At 51.9% G+C, this 23,890-nt stretch overlaps 1 protein-coding gene across 1 annotated transcript; it reads left to right on the forward strand.

The window, feature by feature from the left end:
• The first annotated feature begins 22 nt into the window (after positions 1 to 22).
• On the forward strand, positions 23 to 17,752 carry EMC8 (ER membrane protein complex subunit 8). Its single transcript, XM_059151897.1, has 5 exons — positions 23 to 482; positions 7,973 to 8,049; positions 15,888 to 15,957; positions 16,642 to 16,736; positions 17,216 to 17,752. The coding sequence occupies exons 1-5, from the start codon at positions 252 to 254 to the stop codon at positions 17,373 to 17,375; spliced, it is 633 nt and encodes a 210-aa protein (XP_059007880.1). The 5' UTR covers positions 23 to 251; the 3' UTR covers positions 17,376 to 17,752.
• Positions 17,753 to 23,890: the final 6,138 nt, after the last annotated feature.

Raw genomic sequence — 23,890 nt, forward strand, 5'->3', positions numbered from 1 at the left:
TTACGGCGGCGCCCGGCCCGCAGCGCGAGCGGCGGGTGAGGCGGGCGCGTCGGCTTGTCCCGGCGGCCGGGAGTCGGTGCGTGAGGAGCCCGGCCGGCAGCCGGGCCCGGCCTGTGGGCGCCTCCGCCGGCCGCGGGGCCGCGCCGGGCGGCCGCCGCCTCGTCCCGCTTCTCCGCGGAGGCGCCGCGCGGCCGGGCAGGGATCCAGGCCTCCGCCGGCTGCGGGGCCTCCGGGGCCCGGCCGGGCTCAGCATGCCCGGGGTGAAGCTGACCACCCAGGCTTACTGCAAGATGGTGCTGCACGGCGCCAAGTACCCGCACTGCGCCGTCAACGGACTGCTGGTGGCCGAGAAGCAGAAGCCGCGCAAGGAGCACCTGCCGCTGGGCGGCCCGGGCGCCCACCACACCCTCTTCGTGGACTGTATCCCCCTCTTCCACGGCACCCTGGCCCTCGCCCCCATGCTGGAGGTGGCCCTGACCCTGGTAAGCGCGGGCCGGGCGGCCTCCCCTCCGCTCGGGGTCTGCGGCCGAAGAGCGCGGCTTCCGGGCTGCGGCCGCGGGGCGAGGGTCGGGGTGCGGCGCGGGCGTGCGGGGAGGGCTCGGCGCGGGGCCGCTGGTGGAGCAGGAGCCGGGGCGGGTGCTCTTGGGGGCGCGGGCTCGGGTCAGGGCGCGGGTCGTGGTCACTTCTTCGAGCCCGCGGCCTGTTTAGAAACAAGCCGCCGCCCACGGGGCCGCGGCCCCGCAGCGTGGCGGTCGGGACGTAGACGCTGGAGCTTGGTTCCCGCGCTCCGCCCCGGAACGCCTGCCTTGTCTGCCGCGGGTGTAGACGCCGTGGTTCTGGGGACCTCAGTACACCGCACCCCGCGACGCGAGACACGTCCCTAGACGAGGGTAGCCTTGCTGGGGCGGGCGCTCGTCCTCCGCTTACGGAGGACGTCGCGGTCCCCGCTGGTGCCTTAGCCACGCTGCACCCTTGGGTTCAGTTTGCTTGCTTTAAGCTAGCTCTGCCCCCAGCGCGGGGCTTGAACTCCGCACCTCGGGGTCGGGAGCCGGGCGCCCTCTGGAAGCCACCCGGGGTTTCAAAGGCCAAGGGCTCTTTGTGACATTAGAAAGACCTTTTTGGCCAGCGCTCTGGGGTGTCTGCTCCAAGGACGGCCTTACTGCGGTGCGGAGCGGGGGGCTCGAGCGTGCAGATCGGCCGGCTGGTAGCGGGGTTGTAGGCTCCGGGGGCTGATCGGGGGCTGATGAGCGGCGGAGGAACGAGCACTTGCGAGTTCCCCCCAGTGGTCACACCCTCCACCTCCCGTAACCTCAGAGCGGCCTCAGCACCTGAGTTGATACTGTTTACCTTTCACTTCAAGGTAAGCTACGTTTGAGGTGTAGGCAGAGCTCCTTTGTCTGTACTTAGCACCAAGCGAAATGAACCCGTCTCATGATTCCCAGAGTTATGACACCCATGGAAGCAGGAAGTACCCGGGGCCAATGGTCCTGCCCCGAGGTTACCGGGCACATCTTTGAGTGCCTGTTAACCGGAGCCGTGGTGTGAATTTCTTCATAGGATCTCCGGGGAGGACATGGGTAAGACGTAGGTATTTAGCCCTTGAAGAAACGCGCTGTCAGTACAGATCATGGCTGAGGTGTGCGTGGGTATAACGCACGTCTTCACCCAGCTGCCTCCATTACTCCGGACGCGCAGGGTGGCTGGAGGTGTGAGGTGCAGTCACTTGCAGGGAGCTGGACTTAACCAGGAGCATGAATGCGAGATTGTTCCGTTTTCCAGCCGCGTGCCAAGCCTGTGCTGGGCTCTGGGTCAAAACCTGCCAAGCACGCGAGCTCGCAGGAAGCAGAGAGTACATACCGAGAGTAAGTGGTGCGTGGGTTCAAGCAGAAAGTGGTGAGAGGTCCCCAGCTAACCCGGGAAGGCAGGCTAGGCTGCCGGAGAAATGCACATGCAAGGAGTGACACAGTGGGCCAGCCATGGTAACGGCAGGGGCAGGGGAGTAGGTGCGCAGGTAGGGGGAGGTGAAGAGAGAGCATTCAAGGCAGAGGGACCAGTGTGTGCAAAGACCAGAGAAAATGGGGTGGGGAGGGGCGCTGGAGTGTTAAGGGACCAGGGGCAGAGAGGGGTGAGCAGCAGACAGATTGCATTGTGCAGCAGCTTGCAGATCACGTGAAGAAGCTGGGCGCCATCGTGAGGGCCGGGAAGCCACTGGAGGAGAGTGGCACAGCTGGATTTGCGTCCCGCAGTGATGGCTGCAGCCAGGAGACCGGAGGCAGTGGCTGCCCACACTGAGTGCAGTGTGCCTGCAGACGAGACATCGAGAGACCAGGAGGGAGAATCCACAGGACTCGGTGACTAGTCACGTGTGAACAGAGGGAGAAGGAACAAGGGAGACACCTTGGTGTCTGGTTTACGCATGGGAAGACAGTGGTGCCATATATTGAGGGAAAGTGAAGATGATCCAGTGTTGAACGTTGAAAATGGGTCTGGAGTTTAGAAGGTGAGGGGCTGGAGACGTAGGTTGAGAATCAGTATCTTCTCGGTGACTGTTGAAGCTGGGAGAGCAGGCTGTACAGGGCAGCGTGTGGAATGAGGAGGGAGCTGTGCGCAGACGCACGGGGAGCTGTTGCTTCTGCGGGGCGCACGGAAGAGCCAGCCAGCTGACCCAGGAGTAGCCCGAGGGGCCATGTGTATTGCCTTAAATCCATTCAAAATCCTATCAGAAATACCTAAGCATTTTTTTTTTTTGAAAGAAATGCATTTTTTTCTTTTTTTTTCTAAGATTTTATTTATTTATTTGTCAGAGAGAGAGAGAGAGCAAGAGCAAGCACAGGCAGAGTGGCAGCAGAGTCAGAGGGAGAAGCAGGCTCCCTGCGGAGCAAGGAGCCCGATGTGGGACTCGATCCCAGGACGCTGGGATCATGACCTGAGCCGAAGGCAGCTGCTTAACCAACTGAGCCACCCAGGCGTCCCAATACCTAAGCATCTTAAAGACAAACTTGAGCCTCTGGTGGGATCGTGAAAGTATTACTAGTGCTTTTCATCCTTACGCAACCTTCACGGGGTGAAAGCGTCGAGTTACTGTTAGAAGATGTAAACGCAGCACTGGAGGGAATTAGACGCACAAACTACAAGCAACTGCCTTGGAGTCGCTTTATGTGAATTTTCCCCGAGGAGCAGAGCTGCCTCCCAAACCACTTACCAGGGGGGGAAGATGCCCAGAGGAGACCTCGACTCTTAAAATAGCCCGCTGCCATCAGGCTGTTAAGAGGGAGAGGGGCACCGCGTGAGGCCCTGTTTCGGCCTTGGTCCCGTGTCACTCCACTCCGCCCTGACCCTCAGTTTGCAGCACTTCCCCCAGACATGCCCATCAGAGTTTAAGGCTCCCGTCCGGCAAAGTTAAGTCTAAACTAGATTCTCTGCAACAGCATTTTTTTTTTTTTTTTAAAGTGAAGCCCAACTCGGTGCATGAATTCACAACCCTGAGATCAAGACCTGAGCTGAGACGAGGGGTCAGACACGTAACCGACTGAGCCCAGGCTCCCCCTCTGAAAAATTTTTACTGGGTGAAGGTATTTAGGTTTGTGCTGTTCAGCGTGTGACTTAGCAACGTTACAACCTGAAGGCGATGAAAACTCTCGGCATGGGGAGCCGTTCTTGATCAGTGTATCAGCCGCAGTAGATGTGATTTTACTAAGGTCTAAATCCATGAAACTATACAACTGAGGCTTTATGCCCAGGCTTTTTTCTACTCAGGGAGTTTCATATCGTAGTTATTTTTAGTAAGGGGGAAAGACGCACTTGATTCGCGGCCGTCAGAGGGCGGCATCAGATTCCTTTGAAAAGCTTTGCATTATAATTTTCCACTTAAAATCCTTGCATTTCTGGGTGCTTTTCGTTTTAAGTACTTACGCCTGTTATTTATCCTTATAACCCTTTGACGTAGGTAGTGATGGAATTATTTCTAATAGCAAAAATCCATAAAATGTTAGCGGGAAAATTAGCATAGAGCTGCTGTTTCTGTAATCCCTTTTTGTCCTTTCCCTCGTTGATTTCCTAGTTCTGCGGAGCTGCGTTTGATTGCCTTCTTCCAGGTGACTTTCTTATTTGCCATTTGGTCTGATCCCCTTGATTTCGGCCCAGAATTCTTTCTGCCGCCTCCTGTGTGCCTGCTCTGTGCTCATTTGCGTGGGGTGCTGTCCTCTAGCTCTTCCCCAGCCCTGTTTTCTCTCCAGAACAGTGACATTGACCTGCTAGCCAGGGAGAGGGAGACGGCTGCGCGGGTCCTCTTTTCCGTTCTGCCCTCTGACGTCACCCTCTCCCCTTTGCCTTCAGAGCTCTTTCATGGTTTCAGCTCCGTCCCAGGCCATAGAAAAACCAGCCTCCCACTTGAGAAGGAGCTTTTCTTCTCAGTGAATCTAGCCAGCCCTTTCCTTGGGCTCCCAAGACCTGCTTGTTGCTGCAGTGAGGCTCCCAGACTCCCTCAGCTTTTAAGTGGCAAGTGTGGGAGTGGCGCCCTCCTCAGAGTGGCTCTTAGCAGTTCTCTCTTACCTGCTTCGTGGCGATGGCACAGTCGTGTGAGGTAACGGTGCGGATTACAGTGTCACGCATGCAAATACAGGCAGGTGTGCAGAGAGGAGCCGCTCTCCTTGTGCGGAGCTGAGCTGGGAATGAACGAGTAGGGTCCGGTGCCTTGCGCAGCTCTCCTGTGCACCCGAGATGGAACAAACCAGAAAGGCACTGGGCAGAGGGTGGCAGGCTTATGCACGGTAGAAGTGTCCTTCTCCCCCTCTGGAAGGTGAAAGAAACTACAGAGCCAGTGTGAAGTTAGTCCCTGTAGCAGTCAGTTGTAGTAAGTTGACATCAGGTTTCAGGGTGCCGTCCTGAACTGTGGTCTTCGTTTGGATTGTTCACACGATGTGTGGCAGGAGAGCAGGGAAAATGGAAAATGGATTCACAGAGAACAGAGGGACAGCTGCTCAGTTCCTTTGCCGTGACCTGTCCCGCTTGGGCATGAACTGGCTTGACTGAGCCAGCTGCCTCTCAGATCCACTAAAGCTTTTCATTAATGAGCCATTTGGGCTTTCTCCAGGATTCCAGAGCCCCTCGAGCCCTGCCCACCCCATCCTTGCCTCCCCCCGCTCACTCTGCTCGCCTTCTGGCCACCGACTTGTACCACACTCCAGGTCACGCTCACCCAATAAGGTCTGGCGCCATTTCTGAAAGCGCCAAAGAAAATGCTTCCATCTAATTAAAAACTTGTCCACGCAGCCTCTCTGCAGGCTCTGGTACCTGATGGGAGCCCTCGGTTCTACATGCACCCTTTGGTGTTTTCCATTTTTCATTTGTGTGTCTACCTGGACAGCTGTGGACAGGCCGTACATGCCCATCATAAGCATCCTCAGGGGCACCTGGGTGCCTCAGTCATTGAGCCTCTGACTCTTGGTTTGGGCCCAGGTCATGATCTCATGGGTTAGGGGATCGAGCCCCACAGTTCCACACTCAGCGGGGAGTCTGCTTGGGGGGGTCTCTCCCTCTGCCCCTCCCACTGCTCATGCGCGCTCCCTCACTGTCTCTCAAATAAATAAGTCTTTAAAAAAAAAAAAAAAAACTAAAATAAGCACCTTTACAGTTAACTTGGTTGTCCTTGCTTGAATCATTCAAAAGTTTTGAAACCAAACCAGAGCTTTTATGACCTGGTTTGCTTTGGGGCAGTCTCTTCAGAGAGTTCTCCTGGAAGTTCAAGGTCATTACGCCATTTTCCTGCTGGACTTGGTTAGGTCCTTATGTTGGTCACAAGAATCACCTTCACGTCAGGTACTTTGTGTGCTCCCTGAGGACAGATGCAGGGTGATACCGTGTGCCTCTGCTGGGAGACAAGTCCCCACTGTACCTCCCTCCCGGGAAGGGTTCTAGAAGCAGCTTGGAGTGCTCACTAAAGACAACTCCTGGAGTGGTCAGAACAGCCGCAGCAGCGAGTAATAATCCGCAGAGTAAATGTAGCTGCAGTCCGCCAGAAGTGGTCCCCAACACGTCTGCATCCTAATGCTCGGAGCCTGTGGCTCTGTGACCTTCCTTGGGAAAGGGACTTTGCAGATGAATTTAAGATAAGGACCCTGAGGCAGGGAGGTGGACCTGGATTATATGCTGGGCCCCTTCCTTCTTAGAAGGAAATAGGAAAGGCAGGATCAGAGGAAGGAGATGTGACTAGGAAGCAGAGGCCAGAGTGATGTGGTCACCTGCAAGGAATGTGAGTGACCTCTAGAGGGAGGACGACACAAGGAGTGGATTCTCCCCTAGAGCTTCTAGAAGGAATCAGTCCCTCTGGCTCTATTTATTTATTTATTTATTTTAAAGATTTTGTTTCTTTGAGAGAGGGAGGGAGCACAGAGGAAAAAGTAGACTCCCTGCTGAGCAGAGAGCCCCATGCTGGGCTTGATCCCAACACCCTGAGATCAGGAACTGAACCGAAGGCAGGCACGCTTAACTGACTGAGCCACCAGATGCCCTTATGCTGACCCATTTTAGACTTATCTTTAGTTCTGACTCTGGATAAAGGTACAGGCGTCATCAGAGAGTCAGGAGAGGGAGGCCCAAGTGGTCAGCAAGGACACACTCAAGAGGCTGGTCTTCGAGTAGACGCAAAGGCTGAGAGGGCTCCACTGAAGGGGAGGCTGGTCTTTGGGGTTTGAGGTCAGGGAATGCGGCGGATGCCAGATTTTAGAGCCAGGCTATGCCCTTTGGTGCTGCAAAGAGAGCGGTTTAGAGGAAAAGGAAAGAAATTGCCACGGTAAGCAGCAAGAGAAAGTTTCTGGAACCCGTTCCTTTAAGAGGTGATGGAAGCAAAATGTAAGTGATTTGGAAGTAATTGGTAACAAAGTTACAGTTAAAGAGCCATTGTAAATATTTTGAAGACATAGCCCTAATCTTTTGGGTGGGTGACCAAAACATATAATTGGTTCAGTGAGCCTTGGTTTTGACCCAATATGGTAATTTGTGAGCTCTTAGGAGGCCAGAATTATTATTCTAATCCTTGTGTGAGCCAGGGAACCTTGGACTGTAACCCTCTTGTGAAGTCTGCTTTTAGTCATAAGGAACATTTTGCCTGAGCCCCAAACTAGAATCCAAGAAAAAAAGTAATACAGCCATGTTTTTTGAAAAAGAAGAGTATTGTTAACTAGTTAATTTGCTCTGAAAAACGATTAATTTTATTTTCTCTTCTGCAGACTGAGAATAGAATTTATCGCAGTATATTATTAAAATTCCATTATGGCAAAAACAGGATGACATTTTGTTGTTTTTAGTAATGACATTAGACCTGCAGGAAGTTAAATCTGATGCGGGAAGAGTGGCATTATAAAACAGACAAACGCTTTTACAGGGAGTTGAGTGGAAGAGAGTGTGTTTGTGCATGCCTGTGTACACACCCATGTACCCGTGTACCCCATACACTAACATGAAGTGTTTCTGTGGTTTGTTGCTAGGAAGACAGAGATTTAAATACGACATAAAAAGACTTAGCTTCAAGAGACCAAGGTCCCCATTCTGGTCCTGCTCCGTGGCTGTGCAAACTTAGGGCACCTCTAGCTTTAGTTTGCTTATCTGTGGAGGCTTGACCCCAGGAGCACAAGGGCTGCTCAAGCCCCAGAATGCCTCCATTCTTTCTGTCTTAAGAGCTGGTGGGTAAAAATGGCCCCACCTCCCCACGGCGCCACACCTGCACTGTGTATGTGAGCACCGTATCCCCAGTGAGGGTGAGGCCACGCTCTCCTGTTTTCTGTGGCCTCCCACAGACCATAGACAACAAGCTGGTGTGACCTTTCTCCTGGGAAAGAGGACTCAGAGATTAAACTGTCTCTTGTCCCAACATTGGAGTTATGGGGGTGGGGCCAAGGTCTCCTGTGTTTATTAAGAGGTGACATTTAAGGGAAAGTCACTCATCTTTTCCTCCCAATTTCTGTTTCCCATTCAGATTGACTCATGGTGCAAAGATAATAGCTACGTGATTGCCGGTTATTATCAAGCTAACGAACGAGTCAAGGATGCCAGGTATGTCTGTGCAAAAACCCTGTGGTCTGAGGGAATGATCGTGGGACAGATAGTCTCTGATGTGCCTTTTGACCTTCTGTAGGCTCTGTGAGAACAAAACCCCTCCCTGCGTTCTGTGCTTGTTTCTAGTATTTGAGAGGAACTGTGATGTGGGTAATTCCAAACAACAGAAATCCTAACAGTTACATTAATTTGGGATTGTGTTTGTATCTTCTTTATTTTTGCTTGGAGGGAGTTCATGCAATGAAAGCAACAGCCAGGGGCCTGTGATTTCTGTCCCAGCTAGGAATGGTGTGGGGCAGAACATCAGGAAAGAATACTGCTCTCCTGGGGACAGAGAAGAACTTTTGGACTCGGTGCTCTTGGGATCTGGTACTGGGAGGAAGATGTGAGGCTAGCAGCTTCCTTCACATGGGCCTCTGGTTCTCACTGAGCAAGGCTGAGGACTTGGTGTGCTGTCTCACTGGAAAAACCGATGACATACTGGAGTTCGGATGATTTGGGAAGGGCTCATCATTGGTTGTAACCCAAGGTCTGGCCGTATGCGCACACGGAGGGTAGTGGTGTGACGGAAGGCGGTACCATCCCCGGGCCCGGAGGGACAGGGAAGGGGGAGTGTGGCAAAGAAGTCCACATCAAAGGAAGCAGTGCCTCTTGGTTTAGGGCCACGGCCAGCAGCCAGCCTGCTGTGTGTGACCTGTTAGGGAAAGCCCCAGAAGAGTCACTACCCTGACCTCCCTGGGATTTCCACCAGCCGGAAGCCAGGAGCAGATAGGAGGTCCCCCCCATGGCGCTCTCCTGCTCTCCTCACGTTGTCAGAGAGCGCCGGCTGACTTCTGAGTCCAGGCGTCCAGGGGCTGCAGTAGAGGGTCCCAGACCAAAGCCCCACCTGGAGTTCTGCGCAGCAGCTTAGCGAAGGCGAGAGGGCGGACTCGGCAGTGTGTTCGGAAATACACGGTGAGCTGGTGCCTAAGTGCTGGTAAGGATGAGGCGCCAGTGCCCCGGGCAGGACTTGGAGGGAGGCGGGGTAGCCAGCGAGGTGCTGGGCTCTACACAGCCCCGTTAAAGCCCCTGCTTGGACAACCACACACGGGGCCTCTGTGGTCCCAGGACCCCCCGCTCCCCCAGGACCCCTTCTCCATCTGCTGCTATCCGCCTCCCAGGCATGGACGACTCTGTCTCTGACCCGGAGCCTATGCCCAGGGCCCTTGTCGGTACTGGTCTTTGTTACACGGAAGACGGACCCCAGGCCAGGCTCTGCAGGGCAAAAGCTAAACACAGTTGGCCTTTGCCCTCAGGTTGCTGGAGGGACCGTGAGAGATGCTGCCGGCCCAGCGCTCTGCTGCCCGGCGGGGCCACGAGCCCTGAGGTGGGTGCAGAGGCTGTGACAGCAAGCGCAGTGAGGAAGTCCTCCCCTGGGGTCACCAGAGAAGCCCTCGGGGAGGGCTGTCGTCTGAATGCCCGGGAGAGTCTTGTCGAGTGCCCATGTGAGGAGCAGGAGGGAAGAGTGTCCGGAGAGGGGCTTCGTGCGGTGGACACCAGGTGGACTTGGGAGCGTCACTTCGTAAGCAGCGGGGAGCTGTCCTTGGAAGGAGGGTTCCCTGAACCGAGCGGTTCTTAGCCGCTCTTGCAGAAAGACCAGGGGACCAGGCAGGAGGTGATGGCACCAGTTTGTCAAGGGTGAGGCCGCCCTTTCCACCCACTTCTCCCCAAATCCCCACCTCACATGGTTGCCCCAGACGGATGTGCATGGCTCTCACCTGGGTGCCTCATTTGGCTCACGCTACTCCCATCTTCCTGCCTCTGTTCAGACCTCATTCTAGCCCCGCCCAGAAGTCTCCTACCCAGACAGCATTTTCATGCTGCTCGGAGCTTCTAGACTTTTCTGGTACCTTCAGCTGCTCTGCTTAGGAGCTTTTGCATTCCCCCATCACTATGTTTATCTACCTACTAACAGCCCATTGCCAGGTCTGTAGGGGATTAAACATGAGCCGGGGGACAAGAGTGCCCGATCACCCTTGAGTCCCTTCTGGTGAGTCCCTGCTGGATGTAGGGGTTCAGTCCTCAGGATGTGTGGGCCGGTGCTGTGTTAGGATTTACTGGCGCTGTCCTGTCTAACCCTCCCAAGGACACTCAGGTGAAGAAAGTAGCCAGAGATGGTCACTGCACAAAGGCCACACGGCTTGGAAGCTCAGGAGCTGAGATCACACTAATTTCCTCCGCTAGTACTATCTGCCTCTGCCTAGTAAACCGCCACTTCTCTCTTCAACCAGACTTGGCTAAAAATTTCCTCTTTTTTTAGAAATATCAGTTGATTGGGACGCCTGGGTGGCTCAGTCGGTTAAGTGTCTGCTTTCGGCTCAGGTCATGATCCCAGAGTTCTGGAATCAAGCCTCGCATTGGGCTCCCTACTCAGCAGGGAACCTGCTTCTCCCTCTCCCCGCTACTCCCCCTGCTTGTGTGTGTGTGTGCACGCGCTCTGTCAAATAAATAAAATCTTTAAATACATATACATACATCTTTACAAGTGAGACACACACACACACACATATATATGTAGATCAGCTGATTAACAGTGTCTCATAGCATGAGCCTTAAAACCAGGTAGACTTGGATTCAAATCATAGGTGACTTACTAGTTTACCTCTTGGGCCTCAGTGGTCCTACCTGTGAAATGGTAGTAAAAGCTCATGCCTCCGAAATTGGTCTTGAGGACAAAGTGAAGCAGCATAAACCGTCTTTAGCTTCGTGCTTGGTTCAAAGTACAGGTTTGTACTATTACTAGTCCTGTGTATACTTTTTTCTAAAAAGGGTCATTCAAACAAACTGTTGGGACTACACCAAAATAAAAAGGTTTTGCCTGGCAAAGGAAACCATCATCAGAACAAAAAGGCAGGCTAGTAAGTGGGAGAAGATTTATGGAAATGATTATCCTATAAGGGGTCAGTATCCAAAATATATAAACAAACAACACCCAAACAAACAAACAAAAATGGACAGAGGATCTGAATAGATGTTTTTCCAAAGAAGACATGCAGATAGCACAAGAGACTCGAGAGAGATTGGTCAGCACCACTGATGGTCAGGGAAGTGCCTATCAAAACCACAACGAGATGTCACCTCCCACCCATCAGAATGGCTGGGATCAAATGCACAAATACCAAGCGTGGGCGAGGGCGTAGAGAAAAATCCCTGCACTGATGGTGGCAATGCAGCCTCTGTGGGAAACAGTGTGGAGGGTCCCAAAAAGTTAAAAATAGAAATACCCTATGATCCACTAATTCCACTAATAGATAATTAACCAAAGAAGATGAGAATGAAAACACTAATTAAGAAAAATATGTACACCACGGTGTTTGTCATAGCACTGTTCCTAACAGGCATGGAAGCAGCTCCTGTGTCCGTCCGTGAATGAATGGACCTGGAAGACACGGCGTGTATTTACATAGACTAGGACTCAGCCTGAAACTGTAGGAGATCTAGCTGTAGTTTTCCGAAACACGGATGGACTTACAGGGCATTAAGCTAAGTGAAATAAATCAGACAAGAGAAAGACAATACCTTGTGATTTCCCTTACGTGTGGAATCTAAAAAACAGAACAGTTCTTGGAGTGCCTGGCTGGCTCAGTCGGTGGAATGCACAGTCGTGAGTTGGGCCCCATGTTGAGTGTAGAGATTACTTTTTTTTTTTTTTTTTTAATTTTATTTATTTATTTGAGAGAGAGAGAGATCACAAGTAGGCGGGGGGGGGGGGGGGGAGCAGGCTCCTCGCCCAGCAGAGAGCCCGATGCGGGGCTCGATCCCAGGACCCTGAGATCATGACCTGGGCCGAAGGCAGAGGCTTAACCCACTGAGCCATCCAGGCGCCTGGAGTGTAGAGATTACTTAAAAATAAAAACCTTTGAGGGGCACCTGGGTGGCTCAGTGGGTTAGAGCCTCTGCCTTCAGCTCAGGTCATGATCCCAGGTCTTGGGATCGAGCCCCGCATGGAGCTCTCTGCTCAGCAGGGAGCCTTCCTCCTCTCTCTCTCTCTGCCTGCCTCTCTGCCTACTTGTGATCTCTGTCAAATAAATAAATAGATAGATAGATAGATCTTTTAGAAAATAAATAAATAGGGGCGCCTGGGTGGCTCAGTGGGTTAAGCCGCTGCCTTCAGCTCAGGTCATGATCTCAGGGTCCTGGGATCTAGCCCCGCATCGGGCTCTCTGCTCAGCAGGGAGCCTGCTTCCCTCTCTCTCTGCCTGCCTCTCTGCCTACTTGTGATTTCTCTCTGTCAAATAAATAAATAAAATCTTTTAAAAAAAAAAAAAGAAAGAAAAAGAAAATAAATAAATAAAAACCTTTGAGGGGCGCCTGCGTGGCTCAGTGGGTTAAGCCTCTGCCTCAGCTCAGGTCATGATCCCAGGGTGCTGGGATGGAGCCTCACATAAGGCTCTCTGCTCGGCGGGGAGCCTTCTTCCCCTGCTCTCTTTGCCTGCCTCTTTGCCTGCTTGTGATCTCCGCCTGTCAAATAAATAAGTAAATAAAATCTTATTAGAAAATAAATAAAAAATAAAAATCTTTGAAATAGATATGAGAAATTAATTAAATTAAAAAGGCTCTTAATTGCAGAGAACAACCTAGTGCCGCCAGAGGGGAGGTGAATGGGGGATTGGGGAAAATAGGTAAAGGGGATTAAGAGGTACAAACCCGCTACAGATGCGTCACAGAGATGAAAAGTACAGCATTAGAAACATTGTTTGTTTTTTGTTGTTTGTTTTTTGTTTTTAAAAAAAAGGTCAGTGAGCTTTTTATGTTATAAAAAGAAATGTAAGGTGCTTGTAACAGTTTCGCTTGATTACTAAACTCTAGGTCATTGTGTCGAGTTTTATTGTAGCACTTCCTAATTGCTGGGGTTTGCTTTGTGATTTACATATCATGTGGATAAATGTCAGTACCAGGCACAGCACACTGGTCTGAAATTAGATGCTCAGTAAAAAGCTTTCAGGTCGGGATTGGTCAGGCAAATGCCTAGCTTCGTGCTAGTTGGGAGGGGGAAATGGACAAAGCAGTCTCTGCCTCGTGGTGCCCTTAGTTTTATTTGACGGCTGAGGCTTCCAGGGAGCAGAGTTGATACGGCCTAGTAAGCAAAGTAGTGATCTTACTGTCATAGCGTGACAGTCCTACATTAGGAATGCAGTTAGGATTGGGGGAGGTCAGTATTTGAGACAAAGTGCATTAATACCAAAAAATGTAGACAAAATTGGCAGTTCTTTCAAATACTTTTTCAGTTTATTAACTATAATCTTATAAACTCTTTTCAAAAGAGTACATTTCAGGGGTACCTGGGTGGCTTAGTTGGTTAAGCGTCTGCCTTTGGCTCAGTCATGATCCCAGGGTCCTGGGATAGAGCCCCAATCAGGCTCCCTGCTCTGCGGGAAGCCTGTTTCTCCCTCTCCCACACCCTCTGCCTGTGTTCCCTCTCTCACTTTGTCTCTCTCTGTCAAATAAATAAATAAAATCTTTAAAAAGGAAAAAAAAAAAAAAAAAGAATACATCTTAGAGGTACCAGTGTGGCTCAGTCAGTTGAGCATCTATCTTCAGCTCAGGTCATGATCCCAGGGTCCTGGGATAGAGCCCCACATTGGGCTCCCTGCTCAGCAGGGATCCTGCTTCTCCCTCTCCTTCTGTCCCTCCCCACCCCTGCTTGTGTTCTCTTTTTCTCTCAAATAAATAAAATCTTTTTTAAAAATTTTAAATTTGAGTTCTTGAGCATCTGAAGTGGTAGTTCTTGTTTTTGATGAATGTTTCTTGACACCTTTCCTGATAAAAGTCACTGGCCACCATGATCATCATAAGTGTTAAGATGATAGTTTTGTAAGTTTCTTTATGGCAGATGCTTTATGCAAATGCTCACTTCTTTTCCCTTTGCACCTGAGGTGTGAACGAGCCAGGGACAGGAGTGTGTGTTGTCCACATTTTGTGGAAGAACAGGCGGGCCTCCGTGGCTCCAGTCCTGATTGTTGCCTTTGCCGTCTGAGCCGCGGGAACTGTGCGCCTCCCAGCTCCTGGGAAACACAGTGTAGCTCTGCTGTCCTTTGCACACCTTTCCGTGGTGGCCTGGGGGACAGGAACCCCTGGGGCCCTTTCTCTTTGAAGCTGCCTTGTTGTTTTATTTTTCCTAATTCTGTAGACTTACAGTCAGCACATCACTACAGATTCTCAGTTTTGAACCTAAAACACTATTAATCTGGGGCACCTGGGTGGCTCAGTGGGTTAAAGCCTCTGCCTTCAGCTCAGTTCATGATCCCAGGGTCCTGGGATCGAGCCCCACATCGGTCTCTCTGCTCGGCAGGGAGCCTGCTTTCCCTCTCCCTGTTTCTGCCTGCCTCTCTGCCTACTTGTGTGATCTCTGTCTGTGAAATAAATAAATTAAATCTTTTTTTTAAAAAAAAAAGGACTATTAATCTGCCTTTTTTTTTTTTTCCAGCTCAGTCACTACATAATTGTATAGTATGTTTCCTTAAGTAAACCGGCAATTATCAATGTGTTTTTATGGCCGTTAAAATATACTCGGCTCAGCCCTTGCTTCAAAAGCAGCGGCTCTCATTGTGCTGGGAAGATAAGATGCACGAAAAGTCGACTGTGTGCTGAGGAGTAGGTGTTAAAGCACTTTACAAATGAACGGTTTAGAGACAGGACAGTGTGGCAAGAGCTCCCACAGAGGACGGTGTTTTCTGGGCGTGAAAGATGGGAAGCGATGCAGTCAGCAGAGACCGATGTGGAAGGGCATCCCAGCAGGGAGCAGTGGGAGTGAGGGGAGGGGCGTGTGGGGGAGACCGTCTGTAGACCGCTCCCCCAAAATTAAAGACGCACAAGACTGCGTCTGTGAGCAGGAGCGGCGGCTAGGTCCGCGGGGAGAAAGACCTGGCTCTCCCAGGCTGAGGACATCACAAGCAGTGGAGGCCAGCAGGGAACAGGATAGAAGTTTCACTTCAGGAAAATGGATCTAAAGAGAGTTTTCAGGATACATGAACTAAGAAGAGCCTAGAAATTGAGACCAGTTAGGAAGCAATTTTGGAAACCCAGATACGGAGCGAACACCTGAACACAGCAGATGGCAGGGTGACCAGAGGAGGCGGAGGCAAGGAGCGGGTCTGCAGCCCCGCCGGTGTCCAGCCCTGGTGAGGGGCCAAAGACGAGTAGCAGATCCCAGAACCTAGAGCAGGCTGGCAGCCCAGATGCAGGGGACTCTAGCTGGGTGACCAGGGAGGGTGGGGGTGCTTGGCAGGCCTCCAGGGTACTGCCCCTTGAAGGTAAGGGGCAGGCGCCAGATTGCACAGTGCGGTGACCAAGTGGCACCAAGGGACAAGACTGTCAGTTCATTAAAGTATTTCAATAAAATATATTAATAATATTAATATATTAAAGTTTAATCAGAAATATGGTTGAGGGGCAGCTGGGTGGCTCAGTGGGTTAAAGCCTCTGCCTTCGGCTCAGATCATGATCCCAGGGTCCTGGGATGTCTGCTCGGCAGGGAGCCTGCTTCCTCCTCTCCTTCTGCCTGGCTCTCTGCCTGCTTGTGATCTCTGTCTGTTAAATAAATAAGTAAAATCTTTTTTAAAATTTTAAAAAATAAACAAACAAATAAAGATGCCTCTTCCGGAACGCACTGACGTGCTTTGCACCATGCTTCCCATCGCCCTTTCCTTGGCACAAGGTCACCTCTGAGGGTCATGAGGAGCGCACAAGTGAGGGGCGCCGCCCTTAGTGGCCGTGCCTGTGAGCCCCGCCTTGGGGAGGCTGTGCATGGCAGCGGAAGCTGGCTCGCAGTCGACTCACTGCCACGTCTTTTGCAGTCCGAACCAGGTCGCAGAAAAGGTGGCCTCCAGAATCGCCGAGGGCTTCAGCGATACAGCTCTCATCATGGTGAGTCCCTCTTGGGTGCGGCGGTGTTCTCAATTGCCAGGACGACTGCTGAGCGTCCTCTCGCTAACATGGAGATGGAGCCCTGAGCCGTCTTCTGTGCAGGCGTTCCGGCAGCCCAGTGCTGCCCTCTGTGGTCTCCTCCCGCTGCAGAGCCGGGCCTGCTGAATCCCAGGCTCGCTCCATGTCTCCACAGCTGGGGCGGTGGGGGGGGCATTCCTGCTCAGTGGCTCTCAAAGTGGGGTTCTGTGCCAGCCGCATCAGCGCCGCTTGGGAACTTGTCAGAAGTGCAGATCCTCGGGTCCCGGGTGGCTGCTTCAATAAGCTTCCAGATGATTCTGACTCACGCTCAAGCGCAAGGGCCACTGAATTAGCCGACCGCCCACAGGGAAAGAAGAAGTCAGGTAGACAGTAGCGAACATCAAAAGCCTTGTTAAACGGGCTCCGTTCAGACAGGATTCGAGCAGGGAGAGAAGTAGTACTCAGAAGCTCCGCTGTCGTGGACACCCTGTAGCCCTGCGTGTGTTCTGCATAGCGCACGGTTAGCCTCGGACCACGTGCGCGGCGGGACCGCATGCATCGGATTTGCAGTGTCTGCGCCGCAGTGCGAGCAGCCCTGCGGAGCCGGGCCGGCCGCCGGCTCTTTGTTAGCCATGTTCACGAGTGCGTCCTCTGTCTTGTGCACAGGTGGACAACACTAAGTTCACGATGGACTGCGTGGTGCCTACGATCCACGTGTACGAACACCACGAAAACAGATGGCGGTGCAGGGACCCACACTAGTGAGTGCCGCGCTCTCGCGATGACCTGTGCGCGGCGGGGGGCGGGGGGGTGCTGCTCCCGGGTACCCAGTGCCCCCAGGAGGCTGGCCCTGGCCTTCTGCTTTTAAGTTGGCACGTTCTCCGGGGCAGTGTACAAACAACAGAAATCCTGCATGCTCCCCGGCTCCTGAGAGAGCCTGAGTGTTCCTCCCGGGCTTCTGCTCCCCGCCCAGGGGCGCCACTCTCAGCATTTGCTTTGGTCATTTATAATCACACCGCCCTCCAGCATCTTCAGATTTTCCTCTGGAGGGGGTCTCTTTCATGTGGTCACCGTGCTGCGTAGTCTGTATGCACATCTGTGTGTTTGAAACATGCGTGTTCACTGCCATTCGCCATTGTCCCCCTTCGTGCCACTGGGTGTGCCGCCGGTTTTCTGATCCTCTGTCAGAAAGCCGCCTGTTTCTCACCGAGAGGCTGATCTCTCCGGTTTCACCTCGTAGTGATTACTGCGAAGACTGGCCGGAGGCGCAGAGGATCTCCGCGGCGCTCCTGGACAGCCGGTCCTATGAAGCTCTTGTGGATTTCGATAACCACCTGGACGACATTCGGAATGACTGGACCAACCCAGAGATCAATAAAGCTGTTCTGCATCTGTGCTAGGGAGGGGTTTGGTGACTGCTCTCTGCATTTCCACTACACTGGGGAAGAAAGCTATTTTTAAATGTAAATAAGATCTCTCCTAGCCTGTGTGGAAAGCTGACCATTTTCAGAGGTGGCACATGCCCGGACAGAGGCCAACTGTCCATCAGCCGTCTTTTTAATGCAGAGTCTAGAGAGGGGCAGACTGTCCCCTCTGACCTCCCTGTGGGGTCCTTCCCACTTGTATGTTGCTCTGACCTCCAAATCAAAGCTGTTTCTGCTCGTCCGAGATTGTTCCTATTAAACAGTTTTAACTAACCTTTTACAATCTGGAGAGAATACTTTTTAAGGCTTATGAACTACCTTTTAAAGAAAAAAAGAAAAAAGCCCAGATCTTATACTTGTGTGAGTGTTTGTGAGTTTTCATCCCATCGGGTTCGTGTCGTCCAGGCCCGGGCCTGAGTGCGCGCGGCTGCTGAGTGCGCGTGGCTGTGAACAGAGCCGCTCCAAGCCGGTCGGGCTCATAGAGCTGTCGCGACCACACAGTGGGAATAATGCCAGTGTTGCCTGAGAAACCTTCATCGTTAAGGGTAAAAACAGCGCCGCGGGTAACGGGAACGTGGATGGGAGCAGAGTGTAATGCTTCTCAGTCAGACAGAAAGCTTGTAAACCGGTGGAATCAAAACAGGGAAAATGGAATTGTGTTAAGATGGTCTTTAAAGGGGCGCCTGGGTGGCTCAGTGGGTTAAGGCTCTGCCTTCGGCTCAGGTCATGATCCCGGGGTCCTGGGATGAAGCCCCAAGTCGGGCTCTCTGCTCAGCAGGGAGCCTGCTTCCCTTCTTCTCTCTCTCTCTGCCTGCCTCTCTGCCTACTTGTGATCTCTGTCAAATAAATAAATAAAATCTTTTTTTTTTTTTAAGATGGTCTTTAAAAGGCAAAAATCAGTTCCAGCTCCTAACTCACTTCCGTGCTTATCGTAAGTGATTCTAATCTGTTCTCAGAATAATTTTTTCTTCTGTATTTGAAGCAACAGAAGCCAAATAAAACTTAGACCCCCCAAGTTTTGCAGAGCACTCTGTAGTGTGTATGGTCGGAACCCTGGGTGAGGCTTTTAAACACCCTCCTGGGAGATCATGGGGAGACTTGGTGGTTCTGCTGCATTTTTTCTTTCCTAGATGAGTCATTTCCTCCACCCTTTCTTCAGATACATCCCCTTAATTTTTGAAGCTGGTGTTACTTTGTGTGCGGACACCGATGGAGGGGTGACGGGTGGGCACGCTCTCTCCCTCACTCCCCGTCTTGGAGGCCTGTCCCGTTACAGATGGAGCGCGGTGAGCGGTCTCGCTCCCCCTGGGCTCAAGTGTGTTTCAGAAAGGGAGAAGGATGGCCTCCAGCCTTTACCTGGATTAAATGCTCTTTTCCTGGATTAAACAGAGTCTGTGCTCCCTGCAGCCCCAGGTCAGGAACTGGCAGAGCCATTCCGAATGAAGGTATGGCTAAGGCCAGTTTGCAGGCGTTGCGTTTTGAAGACCTACTGCTTTTCCCGCATTTTCACCTCTCCCCGCAACGCTTGTGCTTGCTTTTCCCACACGCTTTCCAGGAGCGTTGTGCTGCCCTCCGGTTCGGATTTCGGCCTAGACCCAGGCCCCCCTTTCTGTGGCTGAGTCAGGCGTATGTTTTCAGAAGAACGTGTGTTAAATATTCCAAAAGGAAGAATGTATCCTTAAAAAAAAAAACCAGATTTCCAAAGCGCGGATGCCACCTCCTATATCCTTGTGAAAACAGAGGAAGCCAGCCGGGGCTCCCTCCCGCTCACCTCCAGGGCCTCGCTCTGGGGTCTCGGGGCCCTCGGGCTCCCTGGCCTTGAGAACCAGCTTCTTGTTTCCCTCCCAGGGATGAACGTGAGAATCTGCCACGTAGCTGCACATGCATAGTCATTCTCTGCCTTTTGATAGAAAAGACTTAAAGAACTGGCACAACGTGTATTCCTAAGTAGTTCTTTCGCACTTGACTCGAAGGGATGGGGCGGGGTGGGGGTGTAGAACTACCCCTCAGAGCTAGCCACATGCTTCACATCATTTAGGTGGGCCTGGTCTCTTCCACGACCCCCACCCAGTAAGAAATGAGAGGAACAGATGAATTATTAACGGATGTAAATGTCATTTCCATTTCTAATCACCGTGGCCTTTAAGAAGGAAGGACACTGAAAGTGGAAAGTCTCCGAGAACTTCCCGCAGGACAAAAGCAGCTTGCTTGCTAGGGGGAAATCAGCCTGGCTCCTTCCAATTAAATTAGGTTGATTTAGAATGGAAAACAACTTGAAGATCTCTTGAGCAATTTAAATTTCCAAGTCCGAATTCCGGGGATCTGGTATTTTCAAGCCACCTTGGTGTAGAAAGTTCTCGTGTAATTAGCCTTGGTTGAACAGCGTATTTCTTGGATATACCTGGGAAGCCCATTATTCCCGCATATGGTGACTCCTAGGTACAAAAGAAAAATACTGGCTTCTAAAACTGCCCCTCCTCGGTGCTGTATCCGTCTCACCCCAGTTGCTCTTTCATAACATCGTGGTAGATAAGACGCCAGAAAAGTCGTCACCAGCATCAGTCTCTGTACCTTGTGGACGTTTTAGCCGTTTCAGTCAAGAGAGTTGAGGCTAAAGGTAGACTTCTGTTTTACTCATCTGGCTTTCCTGAGGCTTTCCATCAACTCAGTGCCTCTTAAACATAGGATTGTTTTCTCCCAATTCAGGAGAAGGCCTGGCAGAAAATGGCTGTGCCCCCCCACCAGCTCTGAGATAGACAGCGCAGTAATCTGACTTCACTTCCGTGTGCTTCAGAACCCGGGGGCTAACGCGAGTATTTTTATCTTCATGATTCTGACTTGTTTCTTCTTAAAATGCGTAAGAGATCTTTTGAATGGGATGCAAAATGTGATCGGCTTTGCCATTTCTTAGAATAAATAGCTATCTTCCAAGGATGCTTTTTTTCCTTAAGGATGAACATCGTGGGGTCGACGTTTCCTTGCCGTGCAATCCGAGGATTCTTCCGTAGAATACAAGACCTCGTCAGCTTCAGAACGGTGCAGAATTGTGTGCTTGGTCTTCTGCTTTCAAAGCAGGTCAGGTCAGAGCATTCACTTGAATGGGACTGGAGGACACCTTTGGCCCGAACTTGTGTTGCCTTGCAAAGCAGAATAATGTCCTCTGCTCAGTGCTGTCCAAACAACGTTCCAGACACCACTAATAAGCCCATAAGTAGCAGCATTTCAGAATGCTGGTGAAGTTCCGTGGCAAGGCTCCTGGCCTGGCCCGGCCCACAGTCGCCGGGGAGTCTGTCCCAAGGCAGGACACTGGCCAGTTTGCCAAGGGCCCTGGGTGCACCTCTGGCACTGGGGGTCCAGGGAAGCCCAAGGTGGACAGGATTCAGTGCCCTCTGGGTCCCCCGCTCCATAGAGGCCTCATTCCTGAAGAAGAGTTGCCCATTTCTCAGCACTGGGTTTTCTCAAAAAGGGGATTCTTCCTGTAGCCTGCAGCGGTACCTCCTCCCCGCTTCTCCGGTAACTCCAAAATGCAGCGACCGGCGGGTCCCTGATGGGAGGAGCTGTGCGGTGTGCCGGGGCCAGGTGTGAACCCTGGCGTCACCGCCTCAGCTCTGCGGCCGTGAGCGCGTTGTCTCTCGTGTCTGGTCTGAAACAGGAGGCGATAATGCTTGTCTGCAGGAACGGCCTGAAGAGCCCAGGGAAGAACGCCCGCACTCGCGCTCGGGCGGGAGGCGCTAGGGCTCGGCTGGAGGGAGTTCTTCGCGGCTAATTTTGTAACCATTCCAGGCCAGACCGAGAAGGAAGGAAGTGCTTGCTTCTAGTAGACATCCAGTGCACGGTCGCTGAATGACGGAGTGAAGGAATCAAAGCATCTTCTCAAAAGACAACCACAGCTTCCATCTCTGCAACCCGGAAGGGGAGGGGAGGCAAGAGCTTCAGGTGCGGCCGCTCCGCTGGGAGAGCCCTTTCCCAGTTCCCCTCCACTTCCTGCCCCAGCCCCGGGGTTAACATTTTCCTCCTGGCTGTGATGTCAGCGTTTGCTCCCAGCAGAAAATCAGGAAGAAATGTAATCACTCCCTTCCACCATCCTCCCGCCCCCCTCCCCTCCGCAAAGGCTGGGTAGAAAGCAGTCTGATCTGCAGAGATCACCTGGGCGTCTGTAATGTTCTGGATATTGAGATAAAAAGAATCTTAAAGGAGCTTTTAAGAGGTAGAACGTGTAAAATATTAGGAAATGTGTGCAGATCCCCGGCCCCAGGCCCCAAGCATTCTTTTTTTCTTTTTTTTTTAAGGATTTTATTTATTTGAGAGAGCTAGCATAAGCAGAGGGGAGGGGCAGAGGGAGAAGTAGACTCCCCGCTGAGCAGGGAGCCTGATGATGTGGGGTCCCCCGATCCCAGGACCCCAGGATCATGACCTGAGCTGAAGGCAGACACTTCACCCACTGAGCCACCAGGCGCCCCAACCGCAAGCATCCTAATTCATTGCGATTCTGAGCCCAGAAGCTGACATTTTTAGCCAGTAGATTCAGGCCACGGTTTTAAAACCCTAGTCTCTGACCAAAACATGTGCTTTATAGAGAAGAATTTCAGATCCCCAGGAATGCAGCAGTTCATGCATCGGTACCCAGACAGCCAGGGCCTGAGGCACAGGACCATGTGGCTGACCTCTGAAACTGCTCAATGGAGAGGACAGCCGCTGAGAGCGTCACCGCTCCACGGGGCTCAGGCTGGCTGAGCAGGGCTCCTGAGTGAACTCCGTCGCAGCAGGAGGTGCTTTGATTTTTTTCTCTTTTAAAATGTGCTGCACACAGAACACACAAAATGTGCACGTCCCCTTTGAGCACTACAAAACAGATTGATGCCAGACTCCCAGCGTTTGAACAAGCTCAGAGCCTGAGACCCAGCATGGTAGAGCAAGGTCAGTGTCTTCCACTTCTGCCCTCTGAAGTGTCTTACACGTGTTTAATTTTCCAAGTTTGGTCTTGAATCGGGCCTGCGCTTCCCGCTTCAGGAGGCAGCTGCATAGCCTGTGCCCCAGGAACCCTGTCCTGGTCCCCGCGGATCATGACACGCCCACAGAGACCTGCTGTACAACAACTCAAACAAAAAAGGGACAAGCCGAGAAAGCAAACGCCTCTGAAGTCTCATCATTTTCTGAGTAGCCTTCTAATCACCTCTCCCTTGATGTCAGAGCTCTGTAGTTTGGGATTCTGAAGCCCTAGATATAAACTTATTGAAAGAGATATGCCGTGAAACACCTTTACAAGATTGTAATTCAGACTTTCCGGACTACTTAAACACTTCCCTTCCGGAACCCGTCCATTGCCCACTTACATTCGTGTGCTAAATTTTCTCTATCCCTACCTCAGACATCCTTGGCAAGAGTTTTTTGTTTCAACGTGACGTCTATTGAAGTACAGCGTATACAGAAAAGAGTACAGCTCACAAACGTGGGGCTCGGCGTATTTTCACTAAGTGAAAGAAGTAGACAGGCTCCTGTAACCACCACCAAGCTCAAAACATAGTCTCTCTCTTTTTTTTTTTCTTTTCAGATTTTTTTTTTCATTTGACAGAGAGAGAGAGAGTGGGAAAGGCAGAGGGAGAAGCAGGCTCCCCACCGAGCAGGGAGACTGATGGGGGCCTCCATCCCACGGCCCTGGGATCAGGACCTGAGGCGAAAGCAGATGCTCAACCAACCGAGCCACCCAGGCACCCCTCAAAACGTAGTCTCTTGGGGGCAGCCATGGCTCAGTCAGTTGAGCGTCTGACTCTTGATTTCAGGTCAAGTCCAGTTCATGATCTCGGCGTGGTGGGTTTGAACCCCACATCGGGCTCTGCAGTCTACGCAGAGTCCACTTGTCCCTCTCCCTCTGCTCCTTCCCCTGCTCCCACCCTTTATCAGATAAATAAAATCTTAAAAATATATAGAAAGAGAGATCTATAGAGGACGCCTGGGGGCTCAGTCAGTTAAGTGCCTGCCTTCAGCTCAAGTCAGGTCACGATCTCAGCGTCGTGGGATCGAGTCCTGCATCACTCTGCCTGCTTGTGTCTCTGTCAAATAAATAAAATCTTTAAATATATATATATAGATACACACAGAGAGAGAGACTCTTTAGAACCTTACGGACACCCAGGAGTCCGTCCCTCATGCCCGCGCCGGGGATGAGGGCTGCCTGGATTTTGAGCTTGGCGGGAACGCAAGTTGACTGCACGTATTCTGATTGTGTCTGAGATCCACTCACATCGTCGTGTGCGGCAGTTTTCACCCATTTCTGTGTAAATAACAGTATCGAGGAACTGTAGATGCATTTCCCTGTTGAGGGACATTTGGGTCCTTCCACACTTCCTGATACAGACATGGCTGCTGACACTCCCGTGTGGGCCTTTCACACATGTGGGTGCACGTGTCTCTCAGATCACGCGTAGCGGCGAACCTGGCATCGGTGCGTGCCTGCTGCCTTCTAGAATGTTCTGCCTGTCAAGCAGCCTGTC

Source organism: Mustela lutreola, chromosome 16 (genome assembly GCF_030435805.1).
Source record: "Mustela lutreola isolate mMusLut2 chromosome 16, mMusLut2.pri, whole genome shotgun sequence".
In the NCBI taxonomy this organism is placed as follows: domain Eukaryota; kingdom Metazoa; phylum Chordata; class Mammalia; order Carnivora; family Mustelidae; genus Mustela; species Mustela lutreola.